The sequence below is a fragment of the Danio aesculapii genome, chromosome 13 (assembly GCF_903798145.1).
Source record: "Danio aesculapii chromosome 13, fDanAes4.1, whole genome shotgun sequence".
NCBI lineage: Eukaryota > Metazoa > Chordata > Actinopteri > Cypriniformes > Danionidae > Danio > Danio aesculapii.
Genome location: NC_079447.1, coordinates 28,900,895 through 28,923,300, shown reverse-complemented (window position 1 = coordinate 28,923,300; position 22,406 = coordinate 28,900,895). Strand labels below are relative to the sequence as shown.

Genomic DNA, 22,406 nt, shown 5'->3' with positions numbered 1-22,406 from the left:
TTCAAATTTAATCACATGTAATTGTATTCTATTTTTCATTTCATATCACATCATATTGAAAGAGAAAAGCACAGGAAAGCATGTGTGTGATGTCCCCTTTAGACGTGCACACCGTCTACAGCTCAAACCATGTAAAATGATCCAGAAACTAGTGTGTCTCATCCATACACCACTCACTCACCCTCCACAAGTGTGTCTATGATTTACAGCTAACACAGACTCGCTGCCAGTCCATCACCCAGTGCTCTGCACCAGACATTAGAAGACTGTTGAGTACCTGTGTTTTGTTTGATACCTGATTGCCCCCTGCGTTGTGGCACTCGTAAACCCCCACCACACCATCTGCAAAATGGCCCAGTGTGTCCAGACAGTTCTGACCCTGCTGAAGAGCTCCAAACGCAATGTCCTGATGATCCGGCACCCTAAAAAACAGACACAAGCATCGGGATAGGTATGATTACGCTACTGTAGACGTCGAGATTGGGGTTTCTGGTGGTGGAATGAAAGCTTTAACATTAAAAAAGATTGAATTTAGTTTTATTACTTTTCTTTAATTAGCATAGTTAAACATCAATTAAAGAGGCTCAGCTAACACAGTTTAAGGGATAGTTTATGCAAAACTTTTCTAATTATTTTATTTAGGCTATCGAAGCTCCTGTTTACAGCTGGCTTTAAGATGCATTTAAATCATAATCATAAGTAGATGGAAAGCACAGAAAAGCAAATAAAGAGCAACAGCTTTAGTTTTTGACCTGACAGCTGTAAAACCACCAAAACCTGTGGGTTTGTGATAAAAAAACAAACATTTTTTGCCTTCCATCCAAACGTATGATTTCAAACAACAAACTTTAAAACCCTATCTGGCTAGCATGCTTCAACAACAATGTTAGAATTGGGTCAGTTGGCAAAACTATTTTCTGACATGAGCGTCTTTAGAAAGGATGACTAAAAGAGAAGTTTTTAAAATTGAATGATTCCAGTACTTTTGGTCAAATTTAATAATAATGATGCCAGTGGGTATGTTACTTTTTTTTTAAATGTTGATTTTTTTTAATGATCATTTTACTTAATGTCACATACTGTGCAATAATAGCAAATTAAATATATAAAAATATTAATATATATGTACTTTTATCCAAAATATGCATAAATATTTTTTACATAAATATTGATAATATAAAATAATTTATTGATTTATTAAAAAATAAAATCACATAAAATGTTTCATTAGGAAAAAATAAAATAAAATAAAATAAAATACCAACATAAGTACACTTTACATTTTAAACCTCAGCTTTCTACATATTTTAATTATTTACAGCAGCATTATTGATAAATATTTAACAATTCCTTTATAAATCTCTCAAAGAAATCTCCATGAAATACATTGGCATTACTTTACTTCACACTGATTACTTATAGAGATTTCCTAAACTGTACAGTTAAATGAGAACAATCCTTTTTGAGTTGCGGCTTTCTAATAGCAGCACTTCTATTTTCTCACAGTGCTTTCAAGAAGTATATTCTACAATCAAATTTAGTCTGGTGTTCCATTCTGAAAAAGTAATGCGTTTAAACTGTGTGCGAATGCATTTTTTGTGTTCAATTTTGGGTTCAGTGTCTGTTTAAACAATTATATTATTTATTACTACTAAATCATTATTACAGTAAATATAAGATTTGTGAATAGGAAAAAAAACAACCGTCAATATGGCGAATGAAGCACCACCTTAAAGTACAGGAGCCAATCAACGATCACAATATAATGACCAGAGATGTATAAAGTACTAGAGACCCAGACTTAAGTAAAAGTACAAGTACTCTATCAAAAAGTGACTTGAGTAGAAGTAAAAGTGCTCTTTAAGCACCATACTTAAGTGGAAGTACTAAAGTATTCAACATTTTTTGTACTTAAGTATTGCAAGTAGTTTATTTCAAAATTTACTACTCAAGTACTGAAAGTAAAAGTACAAGTATTGTGTAATGTAGTTATTAAAGAATGCAGTCAAAAGACATCATATTGTTTTGTTTATTTTAAATCTCTTTTTTGGGGGCACGTCATTAAGCAGAATGAAAAGAAACATGGATTACGGTACTGTTTTTCTCTCACGCTTGAACCACAGATCTGACAGATTATAACAGCTTTAACACACACCTTTCAAAGTTGTGTGTCACAAAAACAGTCCATAATCCACTCAAAACGCTATTGAAACCCATTTTCGGAGCACAAATTACTGGTTGTAAACGCTGTAAACGAACGTTCTAATTCACTTGATTTTGATTTTATTGTAAAAAAAAGAAAACGTGTATATTACTGTGTTAAATGAAAATCTGAAATATTTTATGGCTTATGGCTATGATTTAGTATTCAAAAATGTTTCATTTTGATTATGTTTTAATTAAATTGGTCTTAAACTTCATATTTTTATAGTATATTTATTCATTCTGGTACTTTTACCATAAACCAACATCTCAACCATTTGGTAGAGGCTGATATTTTAGAAATTATGGGATGTGTTGGGGGAAAATGTATTGATTGTGTTAACTAGCGACATTAGGAGTTAAGAAATGCAATAAATAAAAAAATTCTATTGGTTTTTTTCTTGGTGTGACAGTTAAATGGTTACTTGTAATATAATTGTGTCCTTTAATACAGCAGTAATATATATGAACTGTACCCTTAATTTGACCCGCTCAAAGAAAACACTCTTTCTGAATGTATCAAACAAAACTCATGCACAGAATGAGCATTTATAGCAAATAAACTAATGTAAATATTCTCCCGCCTGCTTTTTAAACGCTGACAGGCGAGGTCTTACACCCCTTTGGTTATTGTCTTCACCTTCTGAACAGAAAGGGCTGCTATCGGCTTTAGAAATGAAAGCGTTGTTCACTGATGGCGGGAAGAACAGCCGCGGTTACAGTCTACTGTATGTATGTATAATACGCGGTTATCACAGGTAATCTATAATAGACACAGTGGAGAAAACTTGCACCTCATACACGCCTACCAGGCCAGCGGGTCAAATGTCCAAAGTGAGAGAGGCAGAGATGGAGTCTCACAACATTTCTCAGTAGTAGTGAAATAGCGGCTCGTGTGCTGTGCCGCCTTCACTCGCCCTCGCGCCTCCGTCCTTCGCCATAGTATTGCGACACCGCACATAGGAGATAAATGACGTCAGTACGTAATAACCCGTTATGATCTATTACTGAACCGATATCGACCATTTTGACACCTCTAGTAACGAGTAACGATGCAGCTCATAAAAAATCTATCGGAGTAAAAGTATTAAACTCATCGAAAATATGTACTTAAGTAGAAGTGGAAGTAGGAGAAAAAAACAATACTCCAGTAAAGTACAGATACTGCCTTTTAGTACTTAAGTACAGTAGTGAAGTAGTTCTACTTCGTTACTATACATCTCTGATAATGACCATTCTCCAGGAGAAGGGCTCGTGTTTCTGCAGATTTTGTGTAATTGGAACTTTTAGAAATGAAACTAAAGAGACAGCTGTTGTTTGATTTTATTGGTGATTGTTAATATATATTTTAATTGAAAGCTTGGCAAGCAATCTTGAAGAATTTTGATGCCCATTCAAACAGAATGCCTGAGCTGCGTTTGAAAGATGACCACAGAGTGAAATGACTTGCCTTAAAGGGACTTTGGAATCTTCTGTCAGCTGTTAAACTAGCATAACTAAAACTTAAATTAATTACATAAAAACTAAATAGGAATGTGCTCACAAAATAAAAACTAAACTTAAACTAACAAAACCATTAACGAAATGAACTAAAACAAATGCTGTTTGAGATAACTGGTCACAAACAGCATTCGCTGCAGATTCTATTTGACTCCTTTATGGAAAAACAGCAATTGCGATTTTTAAAGATAATACACATCCCCTTCACTCTGCTTTTGAAGAGTTAGCATCAGGACGCAGGTTTAGAATTCCTAAAGCCAGAAGAAATGCTTATAAAAAGTCATTCATCCCAATTGCAAGTGAATGGGGCGGTTGTCAAGAATGATCTGCAGTAATATGTATGGGGCTAACTTGGTGTTTAAATTTATAACTTATGTTATTGTCTTGATGAGTGTTGCTATTGTGTGAATGTTATATGTATGCAGTTGTTTTCTTAACCTCCTAGGGCTTGAGTGTCCACATGAACAGCACATTTTAGCTCTTAAGTGCCTATTTAAAATACTTTGAATGTTTTATATTTTGTTACAGACATACAGTGTCATCCTGCAACTGTTTTGCAGCATATGAAATGTCCCAAACACTATTTCTAACTGTCCAAAATGGGGAAAAAAAATGTTGCTTTTGCTCTATGATAGTCTAAGCAAGTTCAAGAAAATTTTTTCTATTATATATGCATTGAAAAACATTCAGGAAAAAGTGTTTTATGTAAATTCAGACCACAAGTCCACATATAGACAATTTCATTCTGATTAGGTTCCAATAAGTCCAAATAGCAACGAGAAATAAAAATGCATGTAAAAAAACACCTTGGGCCTTAAGAGGTTAAATCCAGTGTAAAAGACAAATTTCCTTTCTGTGCCAATCAGGACAGACATTAAAGTTTAAACTAAACTAAAATTGAGCTTTACACCAAATGTAAAAATATTATCAAAAGAAAACTAATTTAAAACAGCAAAACTATAGCCTAATAAGCTTGCTTCAAAGTCACCTACAGAACCCCAGCAGACAGGCGTTGGGTTCTGAACAATCATGAATGATCTAAGACTGAGTAGCATTTTCCTTTAATTACAGTACAGTATAACTAGAAAACAGATGCAATAGATCTGGAACGTAAATGCAAAAAGGTTACCAGAAACCTAGATCTGGTTAAAAAAAAGCAATAATAATTTATCCAAAAAAAAAAAAAACTTCACTGGATATCTTGAAATGATAATAGCAGATGTAAATGGGGCTGATGGCTATTTTTACTATACGAGGTCAGGCACTCACCGCAGCTCAGGATAGACATTCTCCAGGTACCATTTAAATGGTTTGCAGCCCAATCTCTTCTTCATTTCCAGCCTGCTCTGAATGCTGCAGAAAATGAGGAAAACTGGTCATGTGGAGTTCATTTCTATAGTCTCAACGTATGATAACTGACATCTTTATCCAGTCAAGCATGAAATTATTCTTCAGCGGATGTGATGGACTCTCATAGACCGATGAGCTCCCGTCCAAACTTTGTTGAAATTAAAACAGAAATGCACTTACTTTCCATACGGCACATTACGGGCTGAAGGCACAGCGGCGTAGTAGAAATTCTTGAAGTCATCCATCCAAACTTCTGCCGCCCGCCTTGTGTTTCTGCAAACATAAGCAGACGAGAGTAAATTACACATTTTGTACAGCCGTTCCGAGTCCACCTCATTATTTCTGAATCTAAATTAAGCACTAATGGAGCTTCTGCAGCACATTACTGCATGCCTCATAATGAAGACTGAACGTCACTTTAGATTTCAGCAGTATTCGCTCATGACTGCAGTGCTGGATTCACCCACTGGATGGAGTACATCAACCAGACCACTAAAAGCCCTGAGCAAAACACTAAATAAAGAAAAAACTGCTCTCTCTGGGTGGCAAGAAATGTAATGTCTAGCAAGATTACAATATCAATGACTAGTTATTTACATTGAAACAGAGATTCAGAGGTTAGTGTAAGATATCACATTAAACACTAGAATGAGATGGTCTAGTAAGTGCACGTGGATATCACAAATGTTTTAGAGCTGTGGTTATCACGGTAATAATAATTACAATTTGATGAATTTTGAAAAATACTTTATCATAAGAAAAAAAAAGACTAAATAAATATACAGTGCTCAGCATAATTGAGTACACCCCATTTTGAAAATTAATGTCTTTATTTCCCTGTGAATATAGGCAATGTATTTTGGTGCATTTAAACAAAACCGATTTAGTAAACAGATATATTTATTAAAGTAATATTTCAGTCACCAAATATATTTAGAAATTGAAAGATAATACAATTAAATTCAAGCTAAATATTGAAAAAAAAAAATTATATATTTTTTTTTTCAATTTTTTTGCTTCTCTCCATTTTTCCTCTTTTTAAAAATTTGTATTTTGAACTGTTATCGCAAGTTATTTTGTTAGATGAGCTCCAGATTTGGCTTCAGTACTGACTCATCTAATGTATATGCACAAATATAATATTGTATAGCTTCCTATTAAAAATATGAATATAAAAGAGAGATTTGTGAGGGGTGTACTTATATATGCTGAGCACTGTATATGCTTTTTGTAGCATAAAATTACAGATACAGAATGAAATAATGATAAAATGATTGATGACATACATAGAATATTATTCTGCAGAAAGTACAGCAACTCTAAACACAAACAAGCAAATAAATAAATACATAAAATACAAAAAAATAGTAAAAACAATTGAATAAAAAGTATAGGTTTGAGCAACAAAATAACATCATAAAAATAATTAAACGGTTAAATAAATTAATATTTAAATAAACAGTTAAATAACTAAAAACAAACAAATAGAAAAAAAGTATAAGAATTAAATAATTGAAGATTGAGTAATAGTATACCAGCATACATTTTTTAAGAACCAGAGTTGAATAAATAAAAAATGGTTCAATAAATAAATAAAACAAACAGCTAAATAAATAAAGTTAAATAAACAGTTAAACAAACATAAATAAAATAAACTGTTAAACAAAAATAAATAGTTAAATAAACAGTTAAATGAACAAACTAAAATAAAGTTAAATATATAAATAAAATAAATAGTAAAAAAAAAAAAAAAAATTTATATATAAATAAGTTATATATATATATATATATATATATATATATATATATATATATAAATAAATAAATATATATATATATATATATATATATAAATAAATAAATAAATATATATATATATACTAATAATCTACATCTAGGACAATGGAAAAGTTTACTTTCAGAGGAGCAATATACTCAAGTATTTAGAAATATTTGCCTTTCCTGAAAAATCTAAAATAAGAATTCACATTTTATAGAAATACTTTTCATTGTGTTTCTGATTGTCTCTAGTTTTAACAAAATCCACAAAAATGATTTCAAATAAATAAATAAAAACATCTTGTCAAGAGTGTTACAAAAGCTTTAACAAAAACCTTTACATTAAGTGACTTTCTTTGAAAGCAGTACAGTTTATGACAAGCAATAGTTTAGGATTATGTGATTCATTTACCTAAAACAGTGCAGGGCAGTGTATCCTGTTGGATTAGGCAAGCAAATACTGAAGATTGTACAACAATCTTTTTTACAGTGATTAGTACATTTCTGTCATGTTATATATTTGCCAACAATACCCAAAATGGTGCAGTGTGACATTTAATTTCTTATACAATCATCCTACCAACGCATCACATGACCACATTTAAATATGACAATGCAAAAAATCATCAGGCTCAGAGTGAAAGATGGCATCAATTAATCTTAGCCCACTGAATGTCTTTACAATGTACTGGATTGCGAACTTTTCGTTGGAGCATCTTTAGTGTATTCATCTGGTTTCAACAGCCATATTCAATTCCACAACCTTTATTTGCAGAATCAGCTGCAATCGATCAGTTTTTGTATTGATAATGAGAGCAAGCCCCACTATCTGACATCCCGGTTTAAGAAATATAATGCTACACTCTGCATCAGCTTGGGTTAAAAGGACATTAGAAATATGACATGCCAGAAACATTAATCACTGAAATAAAGATGCAATCGTAGACTTGTAGGTATTTGCTTACTCAAATCCATAATAGACATAACATGATACTCTCTAACTTAATTGAGTGGATACCTGGCAAACACTGTGCCGCTGCCTCCTGGAAAAGTGTATGGATGTTGTTTCCTAAAGACGTGACCCACTCGACTGCAGGGAATGATCTCCAGACTGCCTCCACACTGCCACACTCTGAAGGAGATCTCTGAACGACAAGAAACACAGCCAGAGATGAGCCCATTTAATCCCACTCATCTGTTTTTCCTCATTTATGAAACTATGAACATTTTACTGCTGTTCTAGTGCATTTCCTGTGAATGAGGAAAAAATAATTAAGGATTCCAATTAAACATGTGCAGCATGACATTGATTGTTGAGTGACCAGAGCAGTTTCCCTTCTGTTTACACTATGAGGAGATAATTAAAGCATGTTAACAAACATACTATGATTATGATTTTTAGTACATGTAATACACTCACCGGCCACTATCTTAGGTACACCTGACCAATTGCTCGTTAAAGCAACTTTTTAATCAGCCAATCACATGGCAGCAACTCATTTAGGCCTATAGACATGGTCAACACAATCTGCTGCAGTTCAAACCAAGCATCAGAATGGGGAAGAAAGATGATTTAAGTGACTCTGAACGTGGCATGGTTGTTGGCGTCAGACAGGCTGGCCTGAGTATTTCAGAAAGTGCTGATCTACTGGGATTTTCATGCACAACCATCTCTAGGGTTTTCAGAGAATCGTCCAAATGCACTGAACGCACAACTCTTCGAACCTTGAGGCGGATAGGCTACAGAAGCAGAAGACCAAACCGGGTGCCACTCCTGTCAGCTAAAAACAGGAAACTGAGGCTACAATTCACACAAGGTCACCAAAATTGGACAATAGAAGATTGGAGAAATGTTGCCTGGTCTGATGAGTCTCGATTTCTGCTGTGACATTTGGATGGTAGGGTCAGAATTTGGCGTCAACAACATGAAAGCATGGATCCATCCTGTCTTGCATCAATGGTTCAGGCTGGTGGTGGTGTAATGGTGTGGGGGATATTTTCTTGGCACACTTTGGGTCCATTACTACCAATTGAGCATCGTGTCAACGCCACAGTCAACCTGAGTACTGTTGCTGACCATGTCCATCCCTTTTAGATCGCAGTGTACCCATCTTCTGATGGCTACTTCCAGCAGGATAATGTGCCATGTTGTAAAGCGTAAATCATCTCAGACTGGTTTCTTAAACATGACAATGAGTTCACTGTACTCAAATCGCCTCCACAGTCACCAGACCTCAATCCAATAGAGCGCCTTTGGGATGTGGTGGAACGGGAGATTCGCATCATGGATGTGCAGCTGACAAATCTGCAACAACTGCATGATGCTTTCATGTTAATATGGACCAAAATCTCTGAGGAATATTTCCAGTACCTTGTTGAATCTATACCATGAAGGATTAGGCAGTTCTGAAGGCAAACCCGGTACTACTAAGGTGTACCTAATAAAGTGGCCGGTGAGAATTTAAGGTGCCTAAGGTTATGAAATCACAATCCATCAGAATTGTTGAGGGTGGTCAGAGAATGAACAAAAACGTTCAGTGCATTTAAGTGTATACAGTTCAAGTCAGAATTATTAGCCTGCCCTGTTTTTTTTCTCAAATTTCTGTTTAATGGAAAGATTTTCTCAACACATTTCTAAACATAAGAGTGTTAATAACTATTTTCTAATAACTGATTTCTTTTATCTTTGCCATGATGAGGGTACATATTATTTTATCAGATATTTTTACTAGATATCTTTTCAAGATTCATCTTAAAAGTACAATTTGAGGGCTTAGCTAGGTTAATTAGGCAAGTCATTGTATAAGAGTGGTTTGTTCTGTAAACAATGGAAAAGTATATATTGCTTAAGAGGGCCAATAGTATTGACTTTAAAATGTTTTTTTTTAATAAATTAAAACCTGCTTTTATTATACATATATATATATATATATATATATAGAAATAAAGACCTTTTCCAGAAGAAAAAAAATTATAGGAAATACTGCGAAAAACTCCTTTTCCTTTCCTGTAAAAAAATCCTGTGAAAATTTCCTTTCATTTCGGGAGTATTTGAAAAAGAAAAACATTCACAGGAGGGCTAATCATTCTGACTTCAACTATGTACTTACACATAAAAAGGATGCACTAAAATGTTGCAATGACAAACAGTAAACATAAGAACAAAGTTCAAAATATTACAAATAAGTTCCAATATTGATGTTTTGACTAATATATTAACGTCATGACTTAAGTTGGATGCATTTTACCTCAGTATTTCAATCAGTGTTTTATAAGGGTTTTTTATGCATAATAGTTTAAAATATTTGATGACTGCAGAACTAAATTAATTCACATATAACAATTTTTCCAACACTTGTCCATAAAGAAAAAGAGAGATTATAATAAAAAAATCAATTAGATATTTTCAAGTCTAAGGAAATTTTGGGACTAAATTGGTTAAAAACACACGTTACTGTATAAAATGACACGTACTGTATAATGCACAAGTAACCAGTTTAGGTATGTCCAAATGTACTTCATTCATGCCAACACAAAATAGATTTCCACATTGGAAAGTACACCAAAATACACCCATTACTGCATATGAGTGATTTGTGTGAACTCTGTGAAACTTTTGGTCTTCTGCAAAACTTCTCAGACACACACACATGCAAAATGCAGCATTATTCCAGACTGAAGGATAATTTCTGGAGCTCTTGTAAACTTTTCCACAAGCGGCCCAGCTGAGAAAAGTGCTGTGTTTGTGAAATGAGTCAGGACTTTCTTTCAGAATCCATCACGCCACAGACATGATGACAAAACCTGAAAAACTCCACTCCACAGGGTCTTACACTGCACTTTTCTATTCAAGTCGCACTGCTAATAATATATAAAAAAAAGCAATAGTTCTGCTGTGGTGACCTAAATTGGCCCTTGGATGGGCACATTATGTTTTGGCTGAGTAAGCCACTATCTCTCACAGTCTAATGATAGAAGTAGCATGAGCTCATATTCACCATTCATATACAGCGGCGCCACAAAGTACTTGGACACTTAAGCCACAGTTACAGGGACACAAATACATGAGTTTTACTGCATTAAATTGAATTAAAAGAAAGCATGTGGTGTTTGTAAACAATTAAAGTCTGACCACTTTCAGACTTGAGTTCTAAAGTCATTTTAGTGGACATTTAAAGTCAGGCTGCCTTCAAGGCTTTATAAACAAATGCTGCTTTCAAGTCTATTGTCAATAAAAATGGATACATTAGTCAATTTGGCAACATTTTCTGTGAAGAAAACTGTTCTACTTTTTTTTTTTTTTTTAGATATAAACTACCCATAAAAAGCTTGTGAAAGAATCCAATAAGCATTTCACTTTTAAAAATTTCCATAACGTCCCTTCTTCAAACATTTTTCTCCACAATGTCTGAAATGTGTGCAGCCTTTTAGTGCTGAGAACAGCAAGTTTGCAACTTGTGGTTAAACGAGTTGATTAAATGAATCAAAGAGAAACGAAAGCATACTAGCGCAGTGAATAATTTTGTCATTAACATTGAAAACTGCTAAAAAGGGTATGCTTTTATATTTGGTCATTTTAGATAAGTATAAAGAAATTAATCGAAACTGAACATAGGTTGTTTTCATGGAGGAGTGGAGCATGAGACTGATTCCTGTGACGCTCCAGAGACAGACGAGTCTTCACTGAGGTCAGCTTCCAGCCTCCGCCGCTGAGACTGCAGCTCTGCACAAAAACGTTTGGCCAGCGGAGAAATTAAAATGGTCGTGCCCAACTGAGTCTGGTTTCTCTCAAGGTTTTTTTCTTTACTTTCGCCAATTAGTGAAGTTTTTTTTCCCTCTCCGCTGTCGCCACTGGCTTGCATGGTTCGGGATCTATAGAGCTGCGCGTCGTTGGATTTGCTCTTTAGTGTTTGGTCTCTCAGTAGTGATTTAAACCACACTGAACTGAGCTAAACTGAACTGAACTTAAACACTACAAACTGAACTACACTGTTCCTATTCACTGTGACCTTTTATGTGAAGCTGCTGTGACACAATCTACATTGTATAAGCGCTATACAAATAAAGGTGAATTGAATTTTCAATCACATGGTTCTGGTGACGCGCGAAATTCATATGGAGGGCAGGAAGTGAAACTGAATGGGGAAACAGTGAAAAGTCAATATTTTTGCAATTTATACCATATTTCACAGGAGATATAAATAGAAAATAAACACATATGTTGGGCATGGTCCTTATATCATGAGGATGACCAAGATTCCACTGAAATAAAATATATTTGCCTGCCATCGAGGTAGTAGTTAGCTATGATTATCAAGTACTACAGTGTTTTGAAGCAGACTTGAATTAACTGTCATAGTAATTATATGCTTATGGTACAATACAACTCTAGTAAATTATCCAATAAGCTACACTGATATAATTATACATCATCACAATGCTCACACTAATGTTACAGTATTCATTACAGTTGATCAGTTTACCAGTATTCTGTAGCATTCATTAACAAAGAGCTGTATTATACATTATACACTTCACTAGTGTGGTTCAAAATCATAATATAAATGACTATTTTCCAGATATATACATGAAAAAAAAACAGATGACAACATGCAATTATCATTATATATGTGTATTTTATTTAGTGGATGGTAAATGGTGTTCTACAATAATAACCATCTAGTTTTGTAAGAGTTGCATTTCTATTTTTGTTCGGTCGACTAACGTACTATCAAACATTTAACGCTGCTGCACATCTAGATGTTAATGTTACGGTTGTTTATTACCCCGAAAAGACTTAGATTATTTTATGTTCTTCTAGATTTTGTATAAGTGTCGTGGTGTTTGTACCTGATTTTTATAAAACACACCATATAATACACAAAGCTAGGCCTTTATATCATAATTATCAGTGCTGTCAAATGAATCATCGAGTTAAAAAAATAAGTTTGTACACATGGATGTATTGAATAAATGTTTATTACATGCCGCCTTTTCTTCCGTTTTAAACCGTTTCTTGAACTTTTCCCCCTTTATGAGCAAAAACTTTTGAAAGTCTATAAAGCTGTTTGGCATTTGTCATTTTGGCTGATTTAAACAATAACAAAAAACATAAAACCAAAACATTTTTTATGTTTTGATAGTGATTCCTATGTAGAAGAATCTCTCCCTGCCCTCCATCGGAGTCTCGCATGTCATCAATGACGTCATGTGAAAACAACCTAATAGCCATGGAAGCATGATAGCAGGCTTTGTCTTGAATATACTTCTATTTTTCACCTCAAATGTTATTCACTCTTCTTAATTTGTTGACAACTGACCAATAAAAAGTACATTAAAATTAAAACACAAATTTTACCAAACAAAATTGGTTTCAAAGAATATATGACGTGGTCAGAAATTATGTCCGACCCACTCCCTGTATTCTGGTTTACTGTTGTTCTATTTACCAACCCTTTATGATGCCTACAATAAACAAATTGAAGGAACAAACCACAAGTAATGTGTAATAGCTTTCAAAAATGGCTACAACAGTTTGCCTTTATTAGGAGAGAAAGAGTAAATGTAGTTTTATTTTAAATTTGGTTTTATTAATGTAAGAATTATTTAAGTGAAACCTTTTGTGTGTGTGGATTAATGGATTACAGTGGTCCCTCGATAAATCAAGGGAGTTACGCTCTAAAAATAGTCTACAATAGGTAGAATCCGAAGTAGTCTGCTTTATTTCTTACAATATTTATAGATGTTTTAAGACTGTAAAACCCCTCACTAAACTATTTTCTTAGACAGGCATTAACATTTTCACACTTTTCTCTTTTGTTTAAGCACTCGTGTAACTCCTACGCTCCTTTAGCATGCCCAGAAGTCCAACTTTTTGTGTGATGGTTAGACCATGTCAATGGTCTACAGCATAGGTCTCAAACCCAATTCCTGGAGGGCCACAGCTCTGCACAGTTTTGCTCAAACTCTAATCAAACACAGCTGATCAAACTAATCAAGGTGTTCAAGACTACTAGAGACTATTAAGCAGGTTGTGATTAGGAGCTGGTTGGAACTAAACTATGCATAGCTGTGGGCCTCTAGGAATTGAGTTTGAGACCATTGGTCGACAATGTGCTGTCGAAAAAAAAGCATGTCAAATTGCACGAAAAAAAATCCACAAATCTTTGAGACCGTGAAAGGCGAACCGCATTATAGTGAGGGATCAATGTATAGTATTTTTATTGGCCAATAAATCAATTAATACTGCATCATTTGATAATCATAAAAATTGTTACAATTACGCCAATACATTATAATTCTGTATAACTCTTTATATTGTATTTGTCAGTGTATCCTAGTATATTATCAGATTAAGAACAAACATTAGCAACACGATGCACAGAAATGAAAATAACAATTAGATGCACATCTACATCTACAAGCAAGTTTTAAAAGTTGTAAATACAACTGACATTGTCTTTTAAAATCACTGATTTATTTTAAGGCTTAGAGACTTTGAATAGGCAAGTGCCTCTGACATGATCACTAATGGATAGGCTGGTGAGAAAATCCACTAAGTCTCCAATCAAGCTCTTCAATCAGCTTGTCCAAGCACAACAGATGAAAAATAGGCAATAAATTTCAGGCAATAAAGTCTCCACTCACCGAGATTCTCACCGCCCCACACGTCCATCATCATGTCGTACTTTCCCAGCTCCTCAAAGTAGTCCTTGTCCATTACAAACAGACCACCGGCAATCATGGGAGTCCTAGATAAAAAAACACAACATGATAACATCAAACCCAACCACAAACTTACTACAAAATAAAATTACATACTACAAAAGTACACAATTATTATTGCACATACTGGCAACGTGTCTTGCTTCAGTGTCCATTTGCGTTTTTCTAAATCTCTGTGCTGTGCTAGAGCAATCTGATCACAGCCACATAAACAAAGTCATTAAACAACACTAGACTCATTAAACAAGAATGAAGAGTGCAGTGTCATGAAGACTTTTACACGGCACATCCCATCAAGGCACGGCCAAGAGAAACTGCACTTTATTATCTTAATGTAGTTTTAATGTAGTTGCTGCACGGTGATTGAGATTTCGCATCCCAGCAATGCACCGTCCATACAATCTCCCATTTGGGTCACACTACACCTTATTTTCTTTCCTGCTAGCCTTTAGCTGTTAATGATTCGAGTCGCTCCTCTGAAGAAGGACCTTTTACAAATAAACAAGCACATGGGCTCCTCGAATAAACCTGATGTTTTGTTTTACAAGTACTTTAGGGGTTTCTTTCCCCAAGATGAAAGAAGAATGAATCAGTTTATATACAAGAAAAAAAATACCATGTTTATTTTAAGAGAAGCCCTTTTGCATTGCATTTAGCTCAAAAAAAATCTGCTTTTATCTAATTTATCTTATTAATGGGATTTTTTATGTTGAAGTGTAATTTTATCATTAATATACAGTGCATCTGGAACGTATTCATAGCGCATCACTCTTTGTTACAGCCTTATTCCAAAATGGATTAAATTAATATATTTCCTCAGAATTCTACACACAATACCCCATAATGACAATGTGAAAAGAGATTTTTGAAATTGTTGCAAATTTATTACAAATAAAAAACCTGAAAAGTCACATGTACATAAGTATTCACAGCCTTTGCTCAATACTTTGTTGATGCACCTTTGGCAGCAATTACAGCCTTAAGTCTTTCAGAATATGATGCCACAAGCTTGGCACACCTGTCTGGGAATTTTTGCCCATTCCTCTGTGCAGTACCTCTCAAGCTCTATCAGGCTGGATGGGAAGCGACGGTGTACAGCCATTTTCAGATCTCTTCAGAAATGTTCTATAGGATTTAAGGTCTGAACTCTGGCTGGGCCACTCAAGGACATTTATCAAGTTGTTGTAAAGCCACCCCATTGATATTTTCGCAGTGTGCTTTGGGTCAACGTCCTGCTGGAAGATGAGCTCAGACAGTGTGACCATCGGGTTATTGATCACCTCCCTGACTTAGGCCCTTCTCCCCTGATCACTTAGCTTAGATGGTCGGCCAGCTCTAGGAAGAGTCCTGGTGGTTCCAAACATCTTCCCCTTACAGATGATGGAGGCCACTGTGCTCATTAGAACTTTCAGAGCAGAATAATTTTTTCTGTAACCTTCCCCAGCCTTGTGCCTCGAGACAACTCTGTCTTTGAGGTCTATAGACAATTCTTTTGTCTTCATGCTTGGTTTGTGCTTTGACATGCACTGTCAACCCTGGGATCTTATATAGACAGGTGTATGCCTTTTCAAATCATGTCCAATCAACTGAATTTACCAAAGGTGAACTCTATTTAAGCTGCTGAAACATCTCAAGAATGATCAGTGGAAACAGAATGTACCTGAGCTCAATTTAGAGCTGCATGGCAAAGGCTGTGAATACTTATGTACATGTAATTTTTTCAGGTGTTTTATTTTTAATAAATTTGCAACAATTTAAAAAAATCTTTATTCACATCGTCATTATGGGGTATTGTGTGTAGAATTTAGAGAAATAAATGAATTTAATCCATTTTAAAATAAAGCTGTAACATAAAAAATGTGGAAACATGAAGCGCCATGAATACGTTCCAGATGCACTGGAATATGTAATATAAATTATTAAAACAACAGTTTGAATTTTCATTGAAAGTATCACAACAATTATTCTAGAAAAAAAAAAAACTTCCTATGATTTTTATTCATTCAGCAATACTCTAAAAAAAAATTTGTAACTTTTTTTTTTAATAGTCAAATAATAAAATTTATTTATTCATTTAGCTTTTTTCCTTTTGGTCAAAAACTGATAATAGCATTTTCACATGAAAATTTGATTCATCTAGATTCGCATTTCCAGGTTATTACCAGCGCTAACAACGTAGTTGCCTAAAACTGTCATAAAAATATATAAAATAAACTATATAAGGGTTAGATACAGAACCACTGAGGTCATTAAACCAATCACAGTTCAGTATGCATATATAGCAATGACGTCATCATCAGCACTAGATAAAGGGATTTTACTCAATCTTCTAAAGTACAAAGTCTTTGGAAATATTCTGAGCACCAACAGCTGGAGTTAGATTTCAAAAGAGTCTATACTTTAAACAGCTGATACAGAGTGAGAAAAAAAGTCCCAAGAATAAAAGTAGTATAATCCCAAAGCAGCTGACAATTACACATCAGCAGATTCATGATTGCTTTCTTACTTGATAGGAGCGATGGGGTTTCCTTGCCGAGCTCGTCTTTGTTCCAGGGTCATGTAGTCCCATTTAAAAACCAGATTCCAATCAAAACCTGGATAAAGATTACACACATTACATTAGGGATGAAGTTCTGAATCCTCATGTGATGTTATTATATAGGTTCATTGCCCTGCTCGGCCATGTGTCAGATGGAGGAATATAGGGCCAGATTGATTATATTACAAATTCACTAATAAAGAATGAGGATTTGTGCAGAATCGCATATACTTTAAAGGGATAGTTCATCAAAAACTGACAATTCTGTCATCATTTACTTACAATTCACTTGTCACAAACCAGCATGGGTTTTTTTCTTCTGTTGAACCCATAGTAGGATATTCAGAAGACTTCCATAACTGAACATTTTTTCAGAAGTCAAAGATTACCAGTTTCCAGCGTTCTTCAACATAATTTTTATTTTAAGTTCAGCAGAAAAAAAAGAAACTCAAAATATTTGGAACCAACTGAGGGCAAGTAAATAGTGAGTAAATAAAAATGTTTGGGTGAACTATCCCTTAACAGTATACTTCACTACTTTAACTAGTACACTACTTTTATGCAGCACGCATCTTATGCATTATAAGCAAATGTTTAGATGCAGCAGAAAGACATGATACACAAAACTGGATTAAAGCTGCATTTGCATTTCCAGTAGGAAATAAAACCCAGTGCTTGCCAGCCAGCAAAAGAACAGTATTCAAGTTAAGTAATTGTGGGGTTTAGGTGCTTGGTTCTGTGTAAATGCATGCTGCTGGCACAATGCTCATCTTATTTTCAACATGCGTCTTGTTTTCTGTTGGCTGTAAACAAGAATAAGTGTAGAATTTGAGACTTAGTAGCTTTAAAAGATGAAATGAGGGAATGAAAATAAAATCACAGTTTAGTCTGCAGATATTAACAAGATTATATTGAGCACTAAAATTTCCATATATTCCAACTCGTGGGAGGGATTCTAGTTTCCCAGGTGCAAAGATAAAACCTACAATAGCTTGCACATTATAATTAATTCAGTTGAGTGATATTTCATAACGCGCACCTGCTATAGGTTTAATGTGTAGAAGCAAGTTATTACAAGGGTCAGACAGAATCTGCTGACATTTTTTGCCATTTCTGCTTAGAATTTTGTGAAAAATCTGCGGATTTATGTGGAATAATTTTAGGTGTATCATAACTAAAAACGTAATATCTGAAATAAAACATTATACATTTTTAACTTATTTAATGTTTACAATGCAAATCCAATTAGGTCCACTTATTTGTTAAAGAAAGCAACTTTCACATATGAAATATCTACTAAAAGACAGAAAGTATGACTTTACAAACAGCGTTGTAAATAAATCATATGAACATTTTAATATTACTATTATTATATTACAATATTAGTGAAATGAAATTTAAAACTGAATAAATATAAATTTACACACATTTACACAAGTAAATACATAGACTCAAGGATGGCCTAAAATCTGCGGATTTCTGCGCACGTATTTTCCATATGGGCCTAGTTATTACTTAGCTATTGACCATAATTAGTTAGTATTCACTATATAGGTTTAGTTTTTGTCAACCCCTGTTTTTAAGCTTAGGTTTCAGGATAACAAACACAAGAAATTCTTAAAGTCAAAATATTTGGACTTTCTTTTGAGTTCTACACTGTAAAAAAGTTGACTCAACTTAAACTAAAAGGCAACTTGTTACACAGCTTTTTCGAAATCCACTGTTTCAAATTAACAAAAATGTAGCTTCCTATAGTGCATGAATCCATTCTGAATAATAAGAGGATTTTTAAATGAACACCACTACATGTCATACAGTTGAGGAGAACATTTGAATGGCGGTTAACCAAGACAAAGCTCTCATTCACCCAGAATATGCTTACATAAATAAAATTAAATATAAAAGCCATGCTTCCTTATAAAACACAGTGATACCAACATGGATAGACCCATTTCCATATTATTCCCCCTGCATGCAGAAGACTCGGAAAAGCTCTTCCACTCAGAGAGAAAGAGCCATTATGTCTAAACCCCCAGACAAAAATCAATCAAACGGTTTTCCATTGCAAAAGGACATTTCCTCTTTTTTGAGATTCATCATGGCCTCACAGATTCCCTCTGTACTGCTCACACTCCAAACATGAATTTAAATGCATCACACACACAAAACAGCCCTGTAATACAACTGACATCTGCTTCATTACACATAAACATGTATAAACACCGGCCACTTTATTAGGTACACCTTACTGTGTAACAGTACATTTACATATATAGTATATACATATATACTATATATGTATGTGTATAAATGTATACACATACACATATATATACACACACACATATACTGTATGTATATATGTGTGTGTGTGTGTATATATGTATATATGTGTGTGTGTGTGTGTATATATGTATATATGTGTGTGTGTGTGTGTGTGTGTGTGTGTGTGTGTGTGTGTGTGTGTGTGTGTGTGTGTGTGTGTGTGTGTGTGTGTATGTATATATATATATATATATATATATATATATATATATATATATATATATATATATATATATATATACACACATACACATACACACATACATACACACATACATACACACACACATTAAGTATTTTAAGTGTTTTATCAAGTTAAATGCTAGCGAAAAATGGGAAATGTTTTCATTGCAATTTTGTAAATACAATAAAAGTTAAAGAGAATTCCAATCACAGATTCTTCTCTTTTTTTTAGAATCGGGGTTGTATAATAAACAGCAGAAACACAGACAATTCTGTGGAACAGGCAGTTACAAAGAGAGTTTTCACTGTTGACAAGAAATCGGATTAAAAAGTTTTACCTCCTTTAAGATCTGCAGATGCCCCCACATACTGGAAATTGTCCATATTAATGACATCTATGATGGGCGACACAACCCGAGTCTTATCCTGCAGAGAAAAATAAATGATTCAAAGAGAAGCTGACAGTATGAAAACAGATTACATCTCCATGCTATCTTTAAAGATGTGGAATTAATGATAGAGACAATCAAATGATTCCAGAATTATTATTTCTAAAAGTCCAGACGTGTGTTGATTGTGGAATTAAGAAATGCGCACTGCACTGCTGTTATGAATCACAGTAAATCCATCAGAAAAATCTAGGAAAATCCCATTTAGCTCCTGAGCTCTGCTGCCACATCACAGGAGTATTTAAAGTCAAACGGCATGAGTTAATACTCCAGAAACGACTGGGAATCAACTATATGTGATGGCATGGAGAATTGAACACTAAATATAAAGTGTACTGCTGCTCAGGCATCATCCAATATTTATCATGACAATTCTAAGACACCTTGACGAATCAAATCCTCCCTAGTGTCAATTATTTATTTGTGAATTACATTATTTCATCACTACACTGCAATGTAATACAGTTTGCTATATAAATGCAACACATTGACAAATTAACTTATTTAAAATATCAAATAACCAACTTTATTTAGTAAAAAGCAGACAATGGTCTTTAGTCTCTTTACTTAAAAAAATAAATAAAATAAAAAAAATAAAATAAATAAAATAATAATAATAATAATTCTAAGTATTTGACATCCATTTTGTCTTTATATTTATGAAAGAATACTTGAATGTCCTGTAATGTTGAAAACAAACAAACTTAAAATGTAACAAAAATGCATTGCTCTGACTATTTTATTTATTCTTCTCACACAATGAAGCAAAATCAATAAATGCTACAAAGATTAGGTTCATTTGATGTTACACAAGCTTTTGAGCATTTCTGTCACACTGCAATTAGGGCAGTTTAGGAATAAAGTGCAAGCAAAATTACTACAGTACAGAATAATATTTAAATATATATTTAAATGATTTGAATTATGTTCTAATTATACACGCATACATACAGCGCTTCCCACAGGTTTCCCACTCCGTACTTGCGGTGGGAGTCCGATTGAAATTTAACAATAATTTTATTTATTATGACACTGTTATACATGGTATCACGAGTAAGCTGCGAAGCCAAGCAAAAGTAGGCTTAAATAAAAAGATAATGCAAACATGCATAACAACAGCTTTAGAAAACGAAAGCAAAAGCCAAATCCTGGACATTTTAGGAGGTGCGTCTCTGTGGGTCTGCGGAGCATGCGAGACTGTCTGTGGGAGTGCTGACAGGTCTCACGCACACAGAACGAAACGGGTAATCAAGAGAACATATTCCACTATTTAATTCAATCTCGGATGTTTGCTTATATTGGGCAGATACAAAAAAAAATGTGTAAAAGGAGGATAATAATAGTAAAAAACAAAAACGTGTCACTACATATACCTGGGCAGCCTGACAAGTAAAGTTTACTTGTGGGAAGCAATGAGATAGATAGATAGATAGATAGATAGATAGATAGATAGATATATAAAAAGTTTCTAATGCTTACTCAACTGTTTTATGTTGCTTTCTCTCTCTTTTAAACGAGCCATCTTAAAGAGAGGTCATAACATAAAGGGTATATGAAAGGGCAGTATGTAAACGTATAACCAGAACTGTACTGTAAGAAAATTAAATGTAATTATACTGTCTGAAGTGTTTTTTTTTAAAGATTCCTTATAACATTATTACCTTTTATTATTACCTAACAATCATAACTGATCTACTGATTAAAGTCACCTACACATAGTTTAGCATTTAGTTTTCATTTTTGGGTACACCGTCCCTAAAAGAGAGCTAAGACAAAGCTGATGACAAGTAAAAATGAGTGTATGCAGCAAGTGTAAAAGTGACTAAACCCAAAAGTGATTAATAATAGATTCAGTTGGCTTTCAACTCTTGACCAGATCAGATTTTAAATGTAGTCAACTACAATATATTTTCCAGTTACAATAATTATTTCGCTTCAGTAAAAGTTCTGTGTAAACGTACTTCTCCAAAAGCAGGACGGCATTTAATTCATGCTTGATATATTGAGCATGACGAAGCGCTTGGATAAACTCTGGGGTCACTAAATTCACAATCTCATTATGTGTTTATCTGGGTCATCCGACTGGAAATGAAGACACCTAACAATATAAATGTCATTATGAAAGCTCTTATTACATTTATGCCTGTAATTTGTACATTCAGCATCTTGAACTTTTACTCCTTGTTATTTTCTTTGTGAGCATCGAAGCGACAAGATTAATTACCCGTGCCTACGGAGGTACAGTAACGGAAGCAAATATTTCTCTTAAGCCAATTGTAAAAGATCATTTTGATCCTGAACCAGACCGGACCTGCACATCCGTCACTGAGGTGTGTTTACTTGCATTCAACACA

At 34.0% G+C, this 22,406-nt stretch overlaps 1 protein-coding gene across 1 annotated transcript in view; it reads right to left on the bottom strand.

Annotated features, from left to right (window-relative positions):
* The window catches only part of galnt2 (UDP-N-acetyl-alpha-D-galactosamine:polypeptide N-acetylgalactosaminyltransferase 2), a 152,287-nt gene that overhangs the window by 5,844 nt on the left and 124,037 nt on the right, over positions 1-22,406 (bottom strand). Inside the window, exons 8-14 of the mRNA XM_056470550.1 lie at positions 19,942-20,029; positions 17,063-17,150; positions 14,479-14,582; positions 7,850-7,976; positions 5,233-5,325; positions 4,972-5,055; positions 296-422 (exon numbers count right to left, since the gene is read on the bottom strand). Coding sequence (XP_056326525.1) covers positions 296-422; positions 4,972-5,055; positions 5,233-5,325; positions 7,850-7,976; positions 14,479-14,582; positions 17,063-17,150; positions 19,942-20,029 — 711 coding nt within the window. The remainder of the gene's footprint in view (positions 1-295; positions 423-4,971; positions 5,056-5,232; positions 5,326-7,849; positions 7,977-14,478; positions 14,583-17,062; positions 17,151-19,941; positions 20,030-22,406) is intronic.